This window comes from Pelecanus crispus, chromosome 11 (genome assembly GCF_030463565.1).
Source record: "Pelecanus crispus isolate bPelCri1 chromosome 11, bPelCri1.pri, whole genome shotgun sequence".
Lineage (NCBI taxonomy): Eukaryota > Metazoa > Chordata > Aves > Pelecaniformes > Pelecanidae > Pelecanus > Pelecanus crispus.
This window is the reverse complement of record NC_134653.1, coordinates 16,732,334-16,755,271: the sequence shown is the minus strand read 5'-3', so window position 1 is coordinate 16,755,271 and position 22,938 is coordinate 16,732,334. Positions and strand designations below refer to the sequence as shown.

At 38.3% G+C, this 22,938-nt stretch overlaps 1 protein-coding gene across 1 annotated transcript in view; it reads left to right on the top strand.

Annotated features, from left to right (window-relative positions):
* The first annotated feature begins 7,758 nt into the window (after window positions 1-7,758).
* The window catches only part of RBFOX1 (RNA binding fox-1 homolog 1), a 1,399,804-nt gene continuing 1,384,624 nt past the window's right edge, over window positions 7,759-22,938 (top strand). The window contains exon 1 of the mRNA XM_075719223.1: window positions 7,759-7,983. Within this exon, the coding sequence (XP_075575338.1) occupies window positions 7,759-7,983 (225 nt within the window). The remainder of the gene's footprint in view (window positions 7,984-22,938) is intronic.

Sequence of the window (22,938 nt, the reverse complement as noted above, 5' to 3'; positions counted from 1 at the left end):
GTAAGCTGACATCAAAGCATTTAGGCTCGTGCAAATGACTAAGAAAAGGTTTCCCCCAGAGGACTTAAAACAGCATGAGAGAAAACATAAGCTGTTTATTCTCTGCTTAGGTGTTTTGTATTTGTGTATACGTTCAAATTAGTTGGGGGCAATGTTTTCAGGCTTTATGTCTGTAGCCCCATCCTGTGGATTGAGTAGGCCTTTGCTGAGGGCGAGAAAACAATGCTATTCATGCATGCTGCACCAACACTTGTACGGTGCTGTGTAATCCTGCCTGTCAGACTGTTGCTTAGGAGACTGTAAATCCATGCAGTGGGTTTGCAGGGTATAGTTGTGCCAAAATGGATTCTGACCTTCCGATCTGTCTAAGTCTGGTATGCCATTTTAATATGGTTTTGTGTCCTGTCGTCTATAGTATTTTGTTCACTAGTGTATAAGTTCTCACCTGACTTTTATGATCCTCAGCTTTTGAAACAATAAGTAAGTATAACCATTTTTTAAAATCTTTCTTCTATTCAACATTTTTTTCAGAAGGAAAGATCTTTTTCAGAAAAATATTTTTTTTTCCCTGTAGTGTTTGCAGTCTTTCAGTAGTTGTTTGTTACTCTCTGGCCATTTAAGATTCTCTTTAAAGGAAAGATAGGAAAGACCTGGGATTTTGATGCTTTCTGGATGATTTTAGATGTGATAGGCTGTGTTTATAAAGCCTATAGTAATAGGCTGTCTTTAATAGGTTCTCTTTATAAACTTACCCTGGTTTGTAAGGGTTACAGAGATGGAAAGTGATGGTAGGGAGGATAATGCTGATAATGGCATCATCTACTTTGTACTGGTATGAATCCACAGTAGGTGTCCTGATGCAACTAGATAATTTGAGATGGCTTCTTGTAAAAATTGAAACACTGTTTTCTGGCCTGTGTTTTAATACGAGCCACTTAAGTGACAATGCTGTTACTCTACTCTTCAAAAAGAGTGACTGTTCATTGCAGCAGCTTGAGAACTGGATGTTCAAATTCCTCAAAACATCTTAGGTGTCATTATCCATTAAACGGAAGACTTAAATTTGATCTGAAAAGCTCAGGCAAGGCAGTAGGTGACATTTATAATTCCTACCAAAACCTGCCCACTTTAATGGATGTTTGACAAGCTTATTTAAAGGATAAATAGGATTGGGTGTGCTGAAACTAATGTGAAGGATGGAGATGGATCAGACAATATATCTCATATGCCTACTGTAGGCCACAGAGAAAACAGCAATTGCTTTGATTAAAAATTAATCCCATTGTTCAATTTACTACCATGTTCTGTCCTATAGGCATATTAGTGACATTAAAACAAACCAGCTCATCCAGTTAAACACTTACTTTCTCTACTTTGATTCAACATTATTAAGGCTCAAGCTTATCAGTAATGGGACTCTGAGGACTTGGATGTTAATCACTGTTTAATCAGAAGTCCATAGTGCTAACTGGTCGTAGGCAAGATTTTTAGTTAAGAAGGATTTCAAAGTGTTACAGAAAATTATGGAGGAATAATCTACTTTCTTGTGAGGGATTTCGTATCTGCTGTCTACATTCAGAGTTCATGGCATGGCAAGGATAATGGAGAAAGAACTCCCACCCATACAGTAGTTTTATAGCAAGAAAAGTACTGGGTCAACAAAGTGAAGAATTGTCTTTATAAATGTATTTAAGAATAAATACAATATTTGGTTTTGGTTTAAATTTGTTAAATTGTAGATTTGAAAGTGTCTTTGTTTCTAATCCACTTTGACTTAAGAAAGAAGGTTTGGAAAGTGGATTAAAATGCACAAGTACATCTGAGCCATAGCTGTGCATGTCTTGCATAATGATCCTGAAAGTGGGACATTGTCCTCTCATCAACCAGGTAGAGTGGAAGCTGGAATGGAAATTAATATGTTATCCTGTACAGAATGCAACTTGTAGCTTTGGAGAGAAACTTGAGGATGTAAACATTGGGCTGTTTCTGATCCTCCAGGGCAGATGATAGAAACAAACCATACCATTTGATCCCAGATTGGAGAAGCAAGCCTTTCCATGGGCTGTGGGTAACCATGGATCTTTAGTGCTTGTTGAAGTCCTACCACATTTCTGGTAGAGTTTCATGGGGATATTTTGATGTCTCATTCATTCGGAAGGATTTAATAGTCAGCAACATATCCTATTTTGTTTATTCATATGGCTGTCATAGCAGATGTAACTGTTGCATCCAGGTGTTCCTCCTAAGCTGCAGTCCTCCTGTTAGGTGCACATAGCATGCAGGGAAGATGTATCACAATGCTGTTACTGGGAAGGACGGTTTCTGTAGTTCTGTCTTTTGCCAAATCTTATTTATTACATGTCATCTGCAAGGAGCTATTTTGAAGCTGCCGTATGATGTCATGAATCTAGTTCCAAAGTGTTCATGAAAGCTACAGAGGCCCCTTTGCAAATACCTACAGCCTGTTCCAGTACCTTCTGAAGAACTCGATGAAGGTTTGGGATCATACCCCTAGAAACCCAAATATCTCAACAGTTCTAGACAAAGATATCACTTTGGTTTATTTGATGACATGTTGCTTGCAATTATATTTTGAAGTATAGGCAATACAGAAGCCCCCATGTAAAAAGATTATTTCTCTCTCTGCTCCTAGTACAGAGCAGAGTAAGTTTATAGGGAAACCTGAAGCTATAAACAATGTGCCTCCAATGTTTGTCAGTGAACGTAAAATAATAATAAAGAATAATGAAATATTTATAAACTTTTAGAAGTAATTACAATGATGAGATGCAGAGTTTAATTTGGAAGCAATAGCAAAATAAATGAAAAATTAATTTTCCATACTTATTGGTTCATTTTAAGACTTATTAAAAAATAACGTGTCCTCCTTGTAGCAACAAGATGTGCCAAATTACCAGATTAACGTAAACTTACAATTCCATTCTCCTCCCATTAAAGTAATTTTACAAGTGGGTAAGTTGTCTGTTGTTCCTTTTGTTTTTATCAGAGCACGTATGAAAAGAGATCTGAGCATTTACTGCTGATTATATTGCCTTTCATTGGCAGGACTGGCATTTTATGTTCTCTTGCAGCATGAATAGACTTACAGAGCCTCTGTTTTTATTGTGAAGAACGAATACATTAGAGGGCTTTAAATCAGAAGGTTAGTCTTACATTGGCTTGTAGACTAAGGTGAGCTAAGGGAATGCAACAAGTATTCCATTAAATTAAACATCGTAGTGCTCTGATATAAATGTCATTCTGAGGTAATTCCCATCGTTTTACTCATTAGGACACTAAAATCTATGGATATACCAAACTTCTGTGTTACGCTGGTAGTAAACTGGTTGAGCTGATTTGCAAAATCACTTGGGAATGGTCTAACTCCACTTACACTGAACCTGCCTGCTTTCCATGGGAGCACAGTGAGGTAACAATATAATCTCTTGGCTGGTCTGTCCTTGAAACTTGAAATTCACTATGAGTGGTGTTTTCCTAGAAGAGTCTAACAAAGGCATCATTTCCAAGTTTAAACTCTGTGAGATTAAGTAGGATGCAAATAATGCATTGGCACCATCCTGGCATTCTCCAGGAGATGTTCACCCCCTGAACTGAAACAAATGTCCTCAATGTTTCAGTTGCTTATAAACCTTCTTTACATCTGAGTGTTATAAGACTGTCAGCAGGGTTTTTTCCCCTTTCCACCTCTGCCCAACCCCCTGTCTGCTCCCTGGTTCCTTGCATCCAAATCCAGTGGCTCTCAGATGGCACTTGGTGGAGGCCAGGCTTCCCAGCAGGAGACAGGACAGTTCTCATCATGACTCCAACTGCCTTATGGCTCAGTGTGTTTTGCTGTTGTACAACAGGTGGAAATGGGTAAGTGCAAGTTTCTTTGCCTAGATCATAGGCCACACAAACACGCACACAGCTATCATATACATAAACAGTTGTAGCTGCTACCCCCCATGTTCCTCCCAACTACTGCTCCCCGTTTAGTTCCAAGTAAGCATTGATGTTATGTTTTCTTTGCTGTTAGAGAGGACACCTCTGTGAGAAGGTGAACAAGGGAAAGACAAAGATCAGAGGGGATTTAGTGGTGTTTTGTTGGTAACCCCTATCCCAGGATGTGTTTGTGTCTCTCACTCAGTTTGAGCACTGGTGTCTCAATACAGTGCCCTAGGATGCTCAACATGCCTATTGTATTATACTTAGCATACCTTACAGTCCAAGAAGAGATGCTGACTAGAGTTGGACTGACTGCTGAGAATGGTATTGCATAGGATACCTGTGGAAGTCTGGCTGTTCTGTTTTGTTTTTGATATTATTGCATATTTTAGCAATGATTCCAAGCAGAAATGTCTTGAAAGCAGCTTGTGTGAGAATACCCAAGGACTCAAAGCACTTTGTTACTCAGTTTGGCATACCTTCCTGGTTAATGGCCTAGTAGATTTTAGTGAGTTGTGCTCATTGCTCTATTTGGCTCATGATCAGTTTTGTGAAGGGTGCTGTGAGGAACCAGCATGGGACTTGAAATCTGAAAATGCTCACTAGGTATAAAGTAACTTCTGTCAAAAGAAGGGAAGGGAGTGAATATGGCCAAGATGCTAGTTGTTAAGCTAGCTATGTAGTCAAGTCAGAAGGTGAAACAGTAAATTAGGCTGACATTAAGCAAGGGATGTAGCCATACAGAATAATGAAGGCAGCTAGATACCTCTGTAGCACTGACTCTTCTACCAGTTTCATCACTTTATCCTCTTTTGAAATTTATAATGATCTGAAAGATTTGGACCCTATTCCTGAAGTGAGCCCCATGCATAATGCCTGGTGCTCCAACTTAAACTTATAGTGTAGGCTAATGTATTGGAGAACTGCCTGGTATCAGGGATCCTTTTAGTGCAACATGCTGTAGAAACAGCAAACGTTTGTAACGACAAACTATTCTTGCCATACAGTATTTGCATGTTAAGTAACAGAAAGCAAAGGCCACACCAACCTTCTCTCTCTGCATACCAACAGAGAATTTATTTGTCTTGCCATTTCTCCTTTTCGTTGCACGAAAATGTTGACATTTCAAAAATGTTTGTTTTTCATTAGAAACAAAAATACAGTATCTGTCTCTGTAATTTTTCATTTGTTCAGAAACAGAAGCTATGCTTCAAAAACAAGGATCTGGATGTTTTATATTTTAATTTGCAAGAAGCAGGCTCTGCCTGTGATCAGGACAGCCTGGAGACACAAATGTGCAAGCAGCCAGGCAGCTGCCTGGCAAGCACAATGGCAGGAATGTGGCTGGACTGGTCATTGAGGTGGCCTGTGTGGCTGCCTGGTTCCACTTCAAACACAAATAAAATAGTGGTAGAACTGGCAAATCCTTGCAAGGCACTTGGATTCTATCAAATCAAAGCTTTTGGATGGAAAACTGTTCTAACCAAAATTGATGCAGTTTACTGTACAAATACGCTATCTGCCTGAACAGTATGATAGTTAAAACAACATTTTAGTTTCAGGATTATTTCTGTCTTTCAGTATTTTAGGTAAGGTTGGGGAGTGTATAGAAAGCATAAGCAGAAATAGAAAACAGGATTAAAGGACATGGTGGGACAGGTGTGATGGAAAAAGCAGGTATGAGTGGTGAATGAGCACTAGAAAGAAGAAAGCTTCAGGCTTTTGCAGTCTCACTGCTCTTGCTGTGTAGAGCTGCACCTTCCAGTATGGGGGAGATGATCTGAACAGTTGCAGAACTCTTGAAAGAGCTCCAAACCAGAGGGAAAGGTGGGAAATACTAGGGAGAAGGGCTTGAGGAAGTGCTGGATCACGTTAATAAACAGAGAAAGAGGGTGAAGGATATTTGTAAGTCAATGGTTCTGCGTAGAGAATGTAACTTTTGTACAATTCCCAGTTGTTGCTCGCTACTTCTGCTGCTGTTGATGAGGATACTGAGTAGTGTTTTAAAGCTTTTGTTTTCTCTTGAGCTCTATGTATGTAGGAACTCATGAATCTGAGAAGTGGGGCATGCGCTGTATTAATCTGTGCTCCTGCGCTCATGTACAGTGAAACTCTTCCTGCAGTAGCTGCCTGGCTATGCTCTTGCTGACAATCTGTTGTTTACTGAAGAGGGTCAAAGTTATCAGCCAAGCAGGTTACTTCTGTAGATGGTTAATCACAAGTGGACATGATTCAAAAAGAGAAGGCCAAGCTGTGGAACTAGGCCACGGCAGGTTACAAGGCATGTGTTTAGCACCATTTAAAAAGACTAGTAGTTTTATTTTTCATCCACTGAGCCCACTCGGCTTGTGTTCATCCAGCTCTGAAAGTATTTACAGCTGCAAGTTAGACTGAGGCAAATGCCCACACCTTTACGACAAGACGTTTTATTAATAGATGTTTAATGGCTCTAGTTCTGGGTGTGCAGAGTTGCACATCTCAGGTCTAACTATCAGAACTGTTCCCTTATGCTTCTGCAGGTCTGGTTGGGGTATCTGGAATGACTGATACCTGTTAAGATTCCTCCCCTCTGTGTTCATTCTTGAATAATTAACTTAATGTTACTTGCTCAGACTAAAACCTGCTCCATAATGTCAGTGAAATCAATGTTGGGACACAGATTTACTCCCTCTGTCAGATTCTTGGAAGACATACCTTGTTGAACATTGGAAATACTGGAAAGTTTGATTAGATGCATTCATCCACAACTGACTGGTCACCACTTCTGAAGCTTAGTCCCTAAGCCCCTGACTGGAACATCTCTAGATATTTACAGAGGGCTTCTTAGGGATTTACTTCACTCTGCCAGATATAAGGAACCTCACCTAAATCTACAAGCACTTAAGCAGGAGAAAATGGAACTCGGATTACCTTTTTCTTTTGAACTCTACTTCATATTTCCTTCTATATTGGAAGAATGAGGTGAAGCAGCATATTGTAGCCTATATGTGAAAACACAACAGGTTATTGTTAGTTTTTTTGAAAAAAGGTCCAGTTGTTACACCAATCCTTTGATTATATGTGTTGGTGTTTTTCATAAACTGGCTGAGAGCGTGAAAAGGTTCTCCAAACTGTCATGTTGGGTTTTCCTAATCTCATTTTATTCTCATTCCTACACCTGTAGGACCAGGACACATTGTGCAAAAGTGATGTGACAATGTGGAATATGAATTTAGAAGATACAAAGGTAATTTAAAAGGTAAGGACACCCGTAAAAAAAAAAAAAAAAAAAAAAAAAAGCTGTAATTAAATAATTTTGAAAGAAGCTGTTTGGAATTAAAGTAATCTTTACCTTTTAATGGGTAATCATTCTTGGCATCAATAACAGTACATAACTGAAAACCACTGTGTCCCTTGGGGACAGAGGAAAATTTGGATTTAAAGAAGGTGCAGCAAGTATTTTGTACTTTAAGGAGAGGCAATTACTCTGGATCAGGTAGAACAGAAGTACAAGGGTTTTGGCAACGTAAGCAGCAGAACTGTGCATAAAATCAATATAGGAAAGGTTATTGCTTTTTATTAGTTGCAGGGGGTGGAATATAGAAAGAAGCTTGCGAGTAGCATGCGCTGGAAACTGTCCTCGGGCCCAGTGCTACTCAGTGATCAGGAGAGGGCGGCAGAGAAACAGAAGTGCTGCGTGCAATTCCTGCAACGGCTTCGAAACACCACTGAAATTTTTAAGAGGAGCGAGAGCACATCGGAGCTCTCAGTAGCCAAATCCCCTTCAGAAAGATAGCTTCATCAGTCTTTAGAAAAGTCCATAAGACTTCAAAAATGTCAAATTCCTGCGGCAGCCCAGAAGACGTGGGGGAGCAGCGAGGCAGAGATGGCAAGATGAGAAGGGAGGACGTGGATGATTCTCAACCTGAGGGGAAGAGGTTGAAGCTGGGGAATGAAGGAGGAAACATTGGGAAGGACAGAGGAGCAGCGGCAGAAGAAATAATGCCTTGTTTAGGCAGAGAAGAGCCCGTGCCCGATGGAGGTGGTGAAGGCAAAAGTGTAAGTGAGGATGTTTAGTGGCTTTGAGCTGTAAAAGGGGAAGGGCTGTGAGGTTACCTTTGAAATTATTTGTCATCCTGAAGTTGGTAATTGGGCATCAAGTAGTGTAGGATGAATGCGATCAAGTGTCCCATCTCACTGAGATTATAAGAATGTTACTCTTTAGTTTCTTGTCTTGGCTATGTGCTTTTTGGTGCAGGAGTGTGTATTTTAATCTGGCTCTCACTTAGCTGCTTGCAAAATGTCAGAGAAGTGATATTTTTGGGGGGTGAGATGAGAAGGAATATTAACTGCTAAAGGTTGTTTTTCAGCCCCCTATATCTATTTAGAAATTGGGTAACAGTACATTGAATTGGACATCTTGGGTTGCTTATCAGTCTGTCCATTCAGACTGTCAGCTGCTTTTATGCTGTGGAATACTATTTTACAGCTGGGAGTAAGGGTAGAGCCTCCAGGGGAAGAGGAGAGTTGGTGGGTAGAGATCTCATCTGGTGAGAGAGCAAATGTCATCTGGTGCGATTTTGCAAAAAAAGAGCTGCTGAACAGTTCTCTGTATAAATACCACCATTATCAGATCTTTAGATGAGCTTAACTTTGTCAGTGTCTTCTGACTGGTTATTTAGCTCACCTGCTGTGCCTGTCAGCAGGTTTCTGAGGCATAGCATAAAACTGGGGGGGAGAGGGGGCAAACATATGGATTCCCAACCAGCTGAAGCTTTTCCTCTCATGATGCAATTTAGGCCAGGTACTTTTCTTCCTGGACACATACTAGCTGCTTCCCTCAATTAGAAGCAGGGTGTGGGGGTGGGTGGGAACAATGTCTTGGGTGTAGATGTTTCCTGTTTAAGTCTGTCATATGCTGTGAGTATAGCTTCTAAAATTGATTTAACAGCTGCTGGAAATTTTAATGTACAGGTTTTATCTAGAAGTTTTCTGAAATATATTTTTTTTTGTCTCCTGGGATTGATTTCCTGAATTAAGATATTCCTCTTCAAATGAGAAGTCAAGTAGATGCTCCACATTTTGGTACAATTTACCTTTTTATGTAATTTGAAAGGTAGTTTACTCAATTCATTCTGGTGGAAGGTCATCTCAATGCAACAGCCTTCCTGACTCACAAAACTATTTAAAATATGTCTAGAGTGTCAGCTTATACAAGCAAAAGTCTCTTTTATCAGTCCATGTAACTGCATATAGTTGCACTTCAGTGTAAGTCTGTGTTTTGGGTTTGTAATGCTTATGAAGGCATGCTCTTTTTAAATCTCAGATACCAAAGTAGCACTCTTGTTCTGATACCAGTTCTGGTAGAGATTTTTTTTTTCCCCCCAAAGGTATACAATATACAAGCATGTTAATTGGTCAAATCATAAGTCTTGTTTTCATCTGGGTTTTTTTGTGTTTTTTTTTTTTTTCCATCTGAAAGTAAAGGCTTTAAATCCATTCCATTTCATGATAAGTATCCATAACTCCATAACTGAATACCACTATGGATTGGGGTAAAAGTATTTTTGATAGTACGTCTTACTACGCAATTAGGAAGTTATTGAAAAATAAGCCTTAATTGAATAAGTTTACTTTGTCTTTTGAGGGATCAATTTTAGAATATAGAATATACTAGAATGATGCATATTAACAAAACAAATGCAGTAATAAGCGATTATTTTACTGTTTGTCTCTCCTCCAAAAGTATCCTTAAATAGTTTTTATAATAAAATAATAGCTCTTATAATAATCCTTAAATTGAACTGAATTTGATTCAAAATTCATCAAAGATCACTGAAGCAATCCTTTTCACTCATTTCAGTGGACTCTTGCTTTGGATGTTGCACTACATTTTGTATAAATTTCCAGTGTTTTTTTTTCCCCTTCCCATTTAAAGCAGTGTGTCTGAGTTGAAGACATTATTAGAAATAAATGTTGTGTGACATTTGAAATTCTGTTAACATAAAACTCTTTCTAAAAACAATAAAAACTTGTTCAACAATCACTGTAAGTGTCTGTTACCTTGTGGAGAACAAGCTGCTGGAAAAGATGGACTGTGTGGCCTTAGGAAACACTGGAATGACTTCATTTCTGTGCTTAGAAGAATCTTTATTTTAATAGGCATACTGGTATGGGTAATCAATGCATGCATTGGAAGAACATTTCCTAATAGTCCATTATGTCTTCATTTTGAAGAAGGATGTTAAAAAATATTATAGGCTTTGACTCATTTTTGGACTAGTAATAAAAATATCAGCACAGTAAGTATGCTATTTCTTTATTCCACTGCTATTTGCCTGATTCAACATCCATTCTTAGGTTTAGAAGAAAGGACACAGAACTGCTGGAGTGGATCCAGAAGAGGGCCACAAAAATGATCCGAGGGCTGGAGCACCTCTCCTATGAGGACAGGCTGAGGGAGCTGGGGTTGCTCAGCTTGGAGAAGAGAAGGCTGCGGGGAGACCTTATTGTGGCCTTTCAGTGCTTAAAGGGGGCCTATAGGAAAGATGGGGACAATCTTTTTAGCAAGGTCTGTTGTGACAGGACAAGGAGTAATGGTTTTAAACTAAAGGAGGGTAGATTTAGACTGGATATAAGGAAGAAATCTTTTACAATGAGGGTGGTGAAGCACTGGAACAGGTTGCCCAGAGAGGTAGTGGAGGCCCCATCCCCAGAAACATTCAAGGCCAGGTTGGACGGGGCTCTGAGCAACCTGATCTAGTTAAAGCTGTCCCTGCTCACTGCAGGGGGGTTGGGCTAGATGACCTCTAAAGGTCCCTTCCAACCCAAACCATTCTATGATTCTACCTAGGTCATTTACTGTAACTCATTACTCCACTTATTATGAAATCTTGTATTATGAGGGAATGCAAACACTATCTATATTTTATGCTTGTGAAATGGTGCATAATACTTCCGGGCATTTACTTGGCATTGTGTATTTAAAACAGTAGCTGCGGCTGTGCAGAAGTTGGTTGCAGAAGGACATTTCTGCCACTAGCTTCACTGGACAGAGCTATTTTGTTTGCCATGGGAGTGAAGGGCTGCATTTGCCAACAACTAGTTTGCAGCAGGATCTGGAATGATTCCTTCACTCAGTACTAGTAGCTAGTTAAGGTAGTAAGCTGGGGTAAAACTGTAATTGTTAATTTAGACATCTATTAAAAGAATTTGTTCCTTGCCTTCTCTTTTTATTACTTTCATTTATAGTGAGGAAACTACTCACAGCAGATGTGAATCAAATAGTCTAAGGCCATGTAGTTTTTTCTTCTGTAATGTTTCTTTTTGGCATAGCATCAGAATGAAGTATTTGGTTCAAACCAAATGGAATGCAATCTTTGTAGTAAGGTTCAACTTAAATATTTCTCATTTGGTATAGATGGTGGGGAATTAGCATTTGGAAGAGCTTTTCATCAAAAGTTTTGGTAAAAGTATTTAACGAGCACCTCTGTAGAATTCAATCTACCTCTTGTGTGCCTGGAGGATGACCTGTCAGCTACGTGATGTCCTATGGTTGATTGTCACCCTACACATGCTCCAGCACATACTGGAAATTATTAATTTAGTGTAAAATAGTATTTACTGAAATAGAAAGCATGTGTAGAAGTAAGTATGCAAGTAATGATTTTTTTTTCTAGGCTGACAGACATGTTCTTTCCCTGACTAGCATATACGAGTTATGAGTTATCCATGAGTTATGATCATTAAGAGTGTGTCCTTGTAATCCATATATCCTTGTACTTAAAGGATACAGTCTTATTTGGTCTCTCTTTAACGAACTGCTAGTCCATATGGCCTGGTGAAGGTTGTTTGGATTTTGGTGCAAAGATATGTCTGTATTCATAATGCCTGCTTTGTAACAAATGAAACTTTTTTTTCCCCTAAATATTTGTGCAAAATTTATGCAAGAAGACCAAATTCCTGGGTTTGGTTTGACTTCTCTAGTGTTCATACAGCATCCAGCAGGCTTAACTGTGTTTTCATCCGTAATGTCACCTGTGCAGGAATGTGTAGGAGAGCTTGAACTTTTATCCCTTTAAACAGCTTTCAGAAACACTTAATGCATTTGGGAATTCAAGCAGTATTTCAAATTTTTACAAGAACTGCCTTTGCCTTTGTGAAGACTTGGAAAAGAGGAAAGTGTAGCAGTACAGTGAAGAAAAATTGTAACTTTTCATTGTTAACATCGAAAGTAGTTTCTTTATTGCAGTTTTGGAACTGTTATATTGTAAAAGAAAATCTGAGAAAAGTATATGAAAACTTGTTCTTGAATACTTTTGTAGGAGGAGAAGACTGCTTTTGCTGATCAACTCCAAAGAAATGACAACACTAAACTTGTAGTATGTGACAAATTCAGCCTTCTAAATCTCAGATGTTAATAGATATTTTAAATACACTTTAGATGTGAAGATGTGGCATGCTAAGCGATGTCCTCGTCTTTGCATACAGAACAAATTGAACCTTGCCATTGCTTCTTTGAAAAGTGCTGGGAGGTCCACTCCTTAAAAATACTTATTCTTTAAAGGCAGATAGTAATTTGTTGGGAATTTTGGGTCAGTTGAAATATGGGAAAACTAGCTTTCATGTCAGATTAAATTTTTAGCATGCTTTTCCCACCCTTGTCGCTGCCTGGATGAGACATTTGGAACGGAGATTCACTCCAGTCCCTGTGGCCTTTCCTTCTGTTCTCCACAGTGGCACTGTCATGTCGTACCTAGACCCTGGATGCCTGCTCTGGCCAGGCTATGGTTAAGGATAAGAGAAGCCTTCCTTCTTCCATTGTTCCCTAACATCTGACTGCTGCTTTGTGTTAAACTTGTACTGGACCCATCTGATAGGAACACTCTGCTTCAGCTCTTTGCTGGTGTACCAGTATTCCCAAACTGTAGAAGAACATAACTTGGAAAGCTGAAAAACGCACCTTGGAAAGATGATCGTTTAAAAGGTTATTTCTTAGGAGGAGAGGAAGGATTTTCTAGGAATTAAGATACAAACTTGGAACTTAAAAGGCCTAATGTTAAGTTCAAGATAAAAGTCCCTCATGTGAGGGTCAGGTCTGGATTCACAGTATCAAATTAAAAGCTCTGTAAAGACCAGGTAAGGATACAGGAATTGAACCCTGCATCTGGATTTACCTGAGAAACTTTAGTATGTGCCTTTAGCAGCGTGAGCTGCTGTCATGCAAGTACTTGAGGTACATAGAAAAGATACAAGGAGGCACTGAATATGAGAATGGCCTTAATCCAGACAAATGAAATGCACATTTATTATCTTTTATGTTTAGCTCAGGTTATATGTAAAGTAGTTTTTGGCTCAATAACTCAAGTCTTTTTCAGGAAATACATGCATCAGTGTAGAGTCAAATCCAAGAAGTGGTTTTGAAGTCTGACAGTTTGACCTTTCTGTGCATTAGCATGCAGCTTTACACTGTGTTAATGAGGTTTCTCATATGGATCTTTTGGTTTAGAAAATTTATTTGCTCCTTAGAGTTGGTTTATTAAGAAAACTTGTTTGTGTGTACGTGGCTTTGCGCTCCTGATCATATTTATGAATATTACTTTGAAGGGGGAATCATGTTTAGAGAGGGAGAACCTGGGATGGTGGGTCCATATGGGATTGAGAGTCCAATTTAAGGTGCTGTTTTTTTACTTTCAGGGTCCTAAACAGATTGACGCACTCTACTGTCAAGGCTGCAGTTTAGCGTTTTTTTTCCCCTCCTCCTTATAATTTTGTTTAAATCTACTGAGATCTTTTTATCCTTAGAAGTTATGGAAGGGAATGGACCTCCTCTAGGAGGACACTGTAGACTTGATGCATTTTGTATAGCATGACATTTGGAACATGTTGTGTAAAGCAGTTACATCTGCCATTCTTCTTTTGCCTATTTTTGTCTGATTACCTAATTTAGAGAATAACGTAAGGATTTAGTCTATTGGCTTGTTAGGCAAACTGTGATATGTGCTGGAATTAATGTTTTTGTTGTTTTGATTTGGAACACTATCAAATCCTGTGATGCAGGACAGAGGCATAATTATTTGTCTTTAGAAATGGAAAGAAAGGAGATACCACCTCTCACTGCTTCTAAAGAATTGTTATTGATATAAGCTGCTGGAGTTACTTCCACAGGAATATTTGCTAAAAGCTAGTAAGGGAGCCTTTTGTAGAAAGGTGTGGATAAATCATCTTCAAAACTTGGTTTGGACTTGATTCCAAGTCTGAGAACAAGTTGATGGAAAACGTTCTTCCTGAAACTGATTCATCCTCCTGTTAAACTTCTGATGTATAATGTCCATGTCAGTAAACAGTGTCATTGTGACTTGAGCAGGGATAACTGTAGTAAGGAATTGGCTAAGACAACTAAAGGCAGCAGAAATAAACCCTTATGGATGACCTCATTTTAACATTTTTACTTTAGTTATTAGGACAGATCACTAGATGGCAGGGGGTAAGTGACAGAGCTAAAGACTTCATATGGACTGCCTGATTGTTTTGATGTGGGAGAAATTTCATTTTGTTCAGTGAATGACTGCCTATTTTTAACAGGCAATTGCAACCAAGAGTAGCATAAGACCTTTGTATTTACCAATTGCAGGTTTAATTTCACTGATAGGGAACCTTCATGGAGCATTTCTGTCTCAACTTGAATAATCAATTACCTAATACTATAATTTTTGTAGAGTAACTGGAATATTACTTTTGATTGAAATTACAACCAAAATGTGTTAAAATCTTCTGAAGTGCAAAAGAAGACATTTCTGGTCTACAGAGTTGAATTAGTGGAGCTATGAAATTAAGATATTTATGCATTGCAATTATTTGCTACTGTCTTCCTCCTTCTGTAACCCAGTATAGGTTAGTGTGCATTGAATAATCCCCTGGTCGTTATGAAAAATATTTTTATTTCAAGTCTTTGATGTAGAAATTAATAGAATTATTTACCTTCTGGGCGTTTTGGGTTTTTTTTGATGTTTGCAGTCTTAGTCATTATCCTGGATTGAAACAATGGGGAACATGCCATAGAAGCTATGCAAAAATTGAAAATGGAAGCAGGCTGGTGCTTCACTAGCTTTCCTTTTCCTGTGGAGTAGTCAATGTTCAGACTCATTTGTGAGTGCATTATTACTAAAGAGTTGCCTATTTTGTTCCATTAAATTAGACTGTAGTATCTGATGCACTGCCACCCGTGTAATTTCTCCCTAGAGAATGTGCTTAATGTGTTCTAATGCTTTGTCCACTGTGCAGTTCGTAAACAGCCCAAGGAATTATACAGAGTCTTCTCTAGACTAGAAAGGAACTTATCTGTTAAATTAAGAACACAGAACACTTACTTTTGGTAGTTGTCTTGTGTCCTGAACTCTTTCCTTCTGGCATCCTAAGCCATTATTAACACGGACTTCAGTCTTTCAACAGTTGTCAAGCAAGCTGGTTACTAACAGGAATCTTCTAATAGCTTGGTGTAGGAAAATACAACAGTTGAGTAACTTAACCTAATGTCATTGACTGTGAGTGGTAGATAATGAAGTAATTTTCAATTAGTTGTACTGAGATTTAATTAATAAAGCTCCATCTGAGATTCACAAATCAATGAGAAGTGGCAGGAGAGGACACGGTGGTAGCTGCAGTCCTTGGAAAGGGTACTTTCATTCTAGTCCTAAAAGCAAAACTTGTTTGAAGAGAAAAAGATTTCCTAAGCACAATAATTCTTATAAATCTATCTTTCCTTTACCTGATATTTTCTTTCTGCATGCTTACAGTATAATGCATTTCAGCCATATTACACTAGCCATTACGAGGAGTTGTGTCTGACGATAATGCTACAGGATGCTAATGTTTCTGTTCTGCTGTCTCAGGTACTTGCAAGGAAGTGTAGACTGTGTTGTGAATCACTGTGCTTCAGATGTTACTGTGTATTACAGGTAGTTTAGGGTCCCTAGAAAATAACACAGCTCTGGTCCTTCACTTCATAAAAAAAATCATTCTTTAACTAATTGGTAACTAGACAGACAAGTCAAAAGGTGAAGGGAAAGAGAAGCATATACTTGTCCAAGGCTATATAGCAAGTAATTATCTAGAATGCTCTAGCTGCTCAGGTTCCAGGCCTCAGCTGTTAAGACCAGTGATCCCCAACCTGTGACTCAGAGGTAACGTCCAAAACCTTTAGTTATTCTTCATTGCTGTAAGAAAGTAAAGGCTGCTAAAGGAGAACAAAGTTCAGTATCTGTGGTGTATTACTTGCTCAGTGTTATTGCCTGAAGGCTAGTGAGAATTGTTCAGGGTCATAATGGCCTCTAATAATTGAGCAGGGTCACCATAGAATCAGCCATCACCGGCATAAACTTAAGGGGTTCTATGTTTTCCCAAGGTCATAATGACCTTGAATAGTTGAGCAAAGACAACATAGGATCAGTCATTAATGGCATACACTTAAAGGGATCTTTATTTCCCCAGCTCCTGTCATTATTTTGGTGGTATTGGTTATCTTTGATAGTAAGGAAATGATGAGAAGTTTTAAAGTTTTCACAAAGTTTCTATTATTGTTAATGTCCATGAATAGTGTGGTAAATTCATTTTAGAGAAGCAGTGGTATCTATTCAATCCTCTTCTTCTGAACTTAATGATTAGGGGGTTTAGTAAGATGGTATTTGCAAGGTTTCTTTGAGATGAGAATTTCAAATAACATGTATAAGCTCATAGCCATTTAAAATTCTTATTTCTGCACTTTCTGTAAGTCAGAATGACTGCAGATGTAAGGCTGCATAGCATAGACCATTTCTGAAAGATCTGAAGGTCAAAAATATGATGTATTGTCAAATACTACCCTGGTAATGATCTGTTTTTTAAATGCTGGTTGCATCTTTCTTACTGATATTCTTGTTGATACCTGAATCTGATTTAGTGCTTTCTATTGAACATTTGTTTCTTTTAACTGGGTCTTAGCCTTACTAGGGCAAACACCAAATAAATATGCATAGCCTTAAGTGGTAGAGTAAAACCTGCACAAAGAGCAAGAGTTGAATTTCATTCAGTAAATTTGTACTAATCTATAACATAGTGGATCAGAGTTGCTTTCTTCTGCCATTCTATTTAGTGAGCACTAATTACACACTTTGTGGGGGTGTCCTGGTTTCGGCTGGGATAGAGTTAATTTTCTTCCTAGCAGCAGGCATAGTGCTGTGTTTTGGATTTAGTAGGAGAAGAATGTTGATAACATGCTGATGTTTTTAGTTGTTGCTGAGTACTGCTTATGCTAGTCAAGGACTTTTTCAGCTTCCCATGCTCTGCCAGGTGCACAAGAAACTGGGAGGGGGCACAGCCAGAATAGTTGATCCAAACTGACCAAAGGGCTATTCCATACCATATGACATCATGCTCAGTATAGAAACTGGGGGGGGTTGGCCGGGGAGCAGAGATCGCTGCGCGGGAACTGTCTGGGTATCGGTCGGTGGGTGGTGAGCAATTGCATTGTGCATCACTTGCTTCGTGTATCATTATTATTATTATCATTATTATACTGTTACTATTAGCATTACTATTTTACTTTATTTCCATTATTAAACTGTTCTTATCTCAACCCAGGAGTGTTTCTCACTCTTACTCCTCCGATTCTCTCCCCCATCCCATCGGGGTAGGGGGAGTGAGCGAGCGGCTGTGTGGTGCTTAGTTGCTGGCTGGGGCTAAACCACGACAGGGGGTCAAGAAAAAAGATTATTTTATATTCATTATGTTAGTCCCCATGTTTCAATATTTAAAGTCACCACTCTGCCTGGATGTGATAGGCCAGCCCTGTTTAGAGTCCCAGTAAGAATAAAAAGTGTTTGGCAGTTTCTGGTAAGGTACAATAACTGTATTTTTGTGATTGATCAGGACACAAAGTTGTGCTGGGGCTGAGTAGAGAATATACTTACAGGAAGAACAGCTGCCATCTGTACACTGACAGGCTTTTCACTAGCACAGAATTAGAACTATGGGGGAGAAATAGGTCCCAACTGTGGTACACTGGAAGAAGGGTGGAAGAAGGAGACAGTGAGACAGGCTGCATAGCCTTATCTTGCATTTAAATCTGTCAGTCTCACTTAAGTGTATGTCCCAGTTCCACTTATACTATGCAAGTTTTGGCAACCTTTTTTTAATTACACATGCTTTGAAAAGGTATTTTTTGTATTGAATTGATGTAAGGTATATAAATTTCTGTCATAGTATGAATGTTTGTTTTACTAGTTGAGGTGTACTGCGTATTCAAAACATAATATTTTCAGTGAATGTTATTTTGCAAAAACTGAAGGCTAACCACAAAAAATATAAACGGATTTAGTATGTAAAATTCCGAACTGTCACTACACTGAGATTATGCTAGTTCCTTGAGTTGGCCCATAACTAAATGGAAAGTAAGCATTCTGATAAATAATACATTGGTGAAGTAACCTCTATTGTGAGATGCTGAGAGGTTTTTTCTTTAACTAAAATATATAATACATATGTCAACTAAAAACCCTAATCTTTTCACTGTTTCTAGAGGGCAAAATCATTTACTGTTATGTTTAGAAACTGTGAATTAAGAGACTCTATATAAAATTGAAAGAATGCTGCTTGAGCAGTTAATCACTTTTTACTTAATTTAAAATAAATAATGACAGTGTAGAAAGCTGTTGCATTAGATTTTAAAAAAAGACTGATTCTTGGAAAAGCAGCAGAACAAAATTTCTTCCTCTCACTACAGCTTGGTTTCCAAATATTGCAGGCACAATAGTTTTTAGTTATGTGACAGTATTTTCTTCTAATATTTCTATGTAAGTACATGTTACACAAAGGCATGAAGCTCTTGGCCATAAATGTATAGACCGTTCTTAGACTTCAAGGCTAGAATTGATTCTTAGACCCTGGTTTCTGTTAAAAGTTAGTACTAACTCCATAACTTCTGTTTGAGCTAGAACACATAATTTTTTTTAAAAAAAACCTTTGTTGATTAAAGGCTTCAGGTCATGGACAATTCATCAAATCCCCAGGTAAATTTCTTGCAGTAGCTAATTATTCTCACTGTAAAAAAATATATACTTTCCTGTAGTTGGAATTTGTGCAACTGCACATCCCAGCCTGTATAGACTTGTTGCACCAGATCTCACTGACTCCCATGGTGGGAATAAACTCATCACCTTCTCTTGGATAAACTAAGTAACTGTATCTATGTACTTTGTTTTCCATCTTGAAGGTGTGATTTCTCCATCTGAAACAATTCATCTCCACCCTCTCTAGCTCTTTGCAAGTTCAATGTTTTTGAAGAAAACTGATTCTGCTGGATTGTCCCCTGTTAATATTTTAATGGTTTAGGTACTGCTCTGCCTTGGATTTCAGGTTCATTTACCAACAGCTGCGAGTGAGATAGTGAACTTGTTGGTACATTGCTGCTGAGCAGAACTATACCCTCATGCTGCTTTTGTCACAAATGATTCTGTGTTTGTTCATATGGAAGTGCATTTCTGTCAGACAAGCCCAGAATTTATCACTATTTCATTTGTTTTAAGTTGTCTGAAAATTCCCAGTGACTTGATTTATACCTATCCACTTTCCCCAATTCATTGAAAAAAAAATCACTGAATAACATTCATGGAAGAACAGATCCTTGTGGGATGTAACTGTAAAGGTATTTTAACTGGAATGCCCCTGCTCCTTTTTTTTTTTTTTTTGATGTGATCAGTTTTAATTCATTTTAAAGCGTGCTGTGTAGCTGTGCAGTTACACCAATCTGGATATGTATGTTAGTACTCCAGAGTGGTTGATGTATATTATAAATAATTATTTTTATAACTGGAACTCCAAAACTTCAATCAAAAATCACTTCAAGTTGGACTATGCTTATTTTCCATAATCCACCATCAGTTGTCTGTAGTAATTCTGTTACATAGTCCTGAGCTGTATTCTAATTTCCCTAATTGTCCTAGATCAGTGCAACATTAGGCAGCCACTTCCTACCCTTACGGTATGCTGAATGGTGATTTTTCTCAGAAAATATTTCATTATATAATAGAGCCCAGAAGTCTAAACTGAATTCATATCTTGTTGTTATCTGTTGACAGGTGAATTTTGCCCCAAAGATTACTTTCCAAGGTCCTTAATCTTCCTAGTTGATGGGTCAGTTTGGACAAAAGGCCAAATGTATTTGTGACACGAACTACTGTTTGATGTCTCAGGACTTAATGTCTATAACCTGTATATAGGGTAGCTGCTAAAGCTGTTTCCTTGGGGATATGTACAGTGTGGATTGTTCTTAGCAGGAAATCTTTTAACAAAAACAAAACAAACAAACAAAAACCAGAAAAAAACCACAACGGTGTGGCTGAAATAAATTATGGGCCAATGTGGTCTTCAGCTTCTTGGTCACTATAGTGGGATTGTGTGATGCTGCTGGAAGGTGATTGGCTTGTTATGTATTTTATAGAAATACCCGAGTGACCTGTTTATTGAAGATATGTAACTGGTGTCTAAATCCCAGATAAAAGAAATCTCACCTCCAGAGGTGGTTGGAATCATCACTGGATGCTCTGAACAAGGCAAAGGGAAAGCGGTAAGGGACCGTCAGCAAACAGAAGAGTTGAGTTCACTTGGGAGCTGTATATACAAGTTTGACTATTGATACCTTTTAAGAGGATGAACTACAGTGTTTAATATTAGAGAGTGGTGGGCAGTTTGGCTATGAGGCCTAGCAACTTCTTAGTTTTCTCCTGTGCCATAATAATGTTCTCTTAGTGGTGTTTGTGCAACATACAGTATTGCCTCTGCTGAAACAGATTGAGCTATACTATAACATTAAAGGTTCACATGCACTGGGAAGTTCATTTTGTGGAACAGCTGTTGCACAAGGTTGGGGAAATGGGATGGCTGGTAATGCTGAGAGGACAGATGCATGGTTTTGTTTGGGTTTTTTTTTCACTAGGGAAAAACCATAATCCCACAGAGCAATACCTTTACTCAGACCACCTAGTAAAGAAAAATAAAAGTGTACAGCAATTAAAGGTATTTCATACCAATTGCTCTGTTTTCTCAGTACATGGCAGTTTTTGTTGGAATTCCACATGTGCAAATGATACCATCCTATTGCCTGTTTACTTTCGTAAAGCTTGTTTTCATAAAATGAGCATTGACTTAAATTGCTAAAGTAGATTTTTTTTTTTGTTTTTAATACCAGCTGCATAATTGCTAAACATGTTGCTCTTAAATCTGTTTGCTAAAGAAAGGGGGCTTTTTTGCATGCTAATCCTCAGCCCTTCATCTGGAGGTTCTAAAGAAGTAGCTGTTACAGATTACTAAATTAGTATTGAGATTTGAACACTATACCAATTCACAGAGGCTACAGAATTGAATTAGTTACATATGTGTTATGTGATTGTGCAGATGTGTGTCAATCCTTATTGCTACTTCAGTCTTGCATCAGTTTTCATAATTGCCAGGAATATTTTCTTTCTGAGCCCGAAGTCCAAAACACCCTACTTGCTTTTTGTGTAATTTTGGCATGCTGACTTAAGGAATCCTGGAAATGAAATGTGCGTGTTTGGCCTATAAACAAAAGCTTTCAGCTTTTTAAAGTATTGACCCTACTCATTGGGCTAAGGAATTGTTGTCTGAAGAAAATTATGACTTTCAAGGTGTAAGATCTGTTTCCTGTCATGTCAAGAAAATGCATATTGTCTGTAGGACTATGAAAATTCACTAATCTTCTCTTTCTGCTCCTCTTTAGTTTGAACTTTTGAAATTGATTCCTTATGCTCTTCTACTGGGAGAAGGATAGTGGACACTTCTGGGAACGCAGACCATGGTTTCTGCTGGCAGATGGTAGAGACACCATTTATCATAAGTCTGTTGCAGGATACATTGTTAGCACAGTGTCCATTTAGACTAGTCAGCAATAGGACCAGAAAATTTTCAAAGAAATGGACATTTGGCTAACCGTTACTGTGAATCTTAAGTCAGTGAGGTTTGCTGTCTGGTAATAGTAGCTGTCTCAGATGACATTGAAATTGGCAGAAGTCAGTATCTAGGTCATTCTTCTCACAAAAACAAGCAATCCAAACATCACATAAACATGCACTTAGTACACAGTACCTTTTAGCCAAGTAATTCCAAAGGCTTCTAGTGTGAAGTGCTTCAAGTGTCAAAAAAGTTTCCAACAGCTTCAAGTATCAAAAGCTTGAGGTTTCATCTGTAATAACAAATTATATAAAATCATCTGAACAGTCTTCCTTATGAAGACATTTCATTATTTACAGAGACTTTAAAGGGGATTTGGAGGCAGGATGATGGAATTTCATTGCTTTCACCTAGCAAAGAAATTGTATTTTAGTGAAGTAAAGCCTCTCAATTGAAGAGATGAAGTTGGTTGGTGGGGGAATATTGGTAAAATGTAAGGGAATAAACAGTGGAAACAATCTGCTTTTCTCAAAGGTGTCAAGAAGAGAGTGAACTAATGCAAGGAATTGTCATGAAGCTCCCAAGGTACTTCACTGTTCTTGAGACTTCTTCCTCAAAATCTAAAGGTAGTGTTTGTGCTCCCTTTGAAAACCAAAGAAATCGGTCACTAAAGTCATAGCAACAGAGGATGAGACCTGTTAAGAGTGTGCCTTGCTGGAGCTGGATATCAGGTTCTATCTAAACAGCTTTTCTTTGTCTTTTACAATGTTCAAATTATTTGGTACTCATCTCTATATTTAACCTGTGATGTTTGTTGTGTCTAGAGCTTCATGGTTTTAACTTGGCAATGGATGCTATGCTGTGGATGGATGGTGGAAGCCACTGCTTTTGTGTCTCACAAGATCCATTTTTCCTTAGAAAACCAAGAAAAAGAATGCAACTGTGTATCTGACTAATGTTTTGTTTTCTCCCTTTGCATGGTAATTTTCCTCCTACATCTTAAATTTAGAAAGAAGTTAAAATTTCCTTGCTTTTAGCTGTACTTATATCAGTGCAGTCAAGGGTCCCCTAACT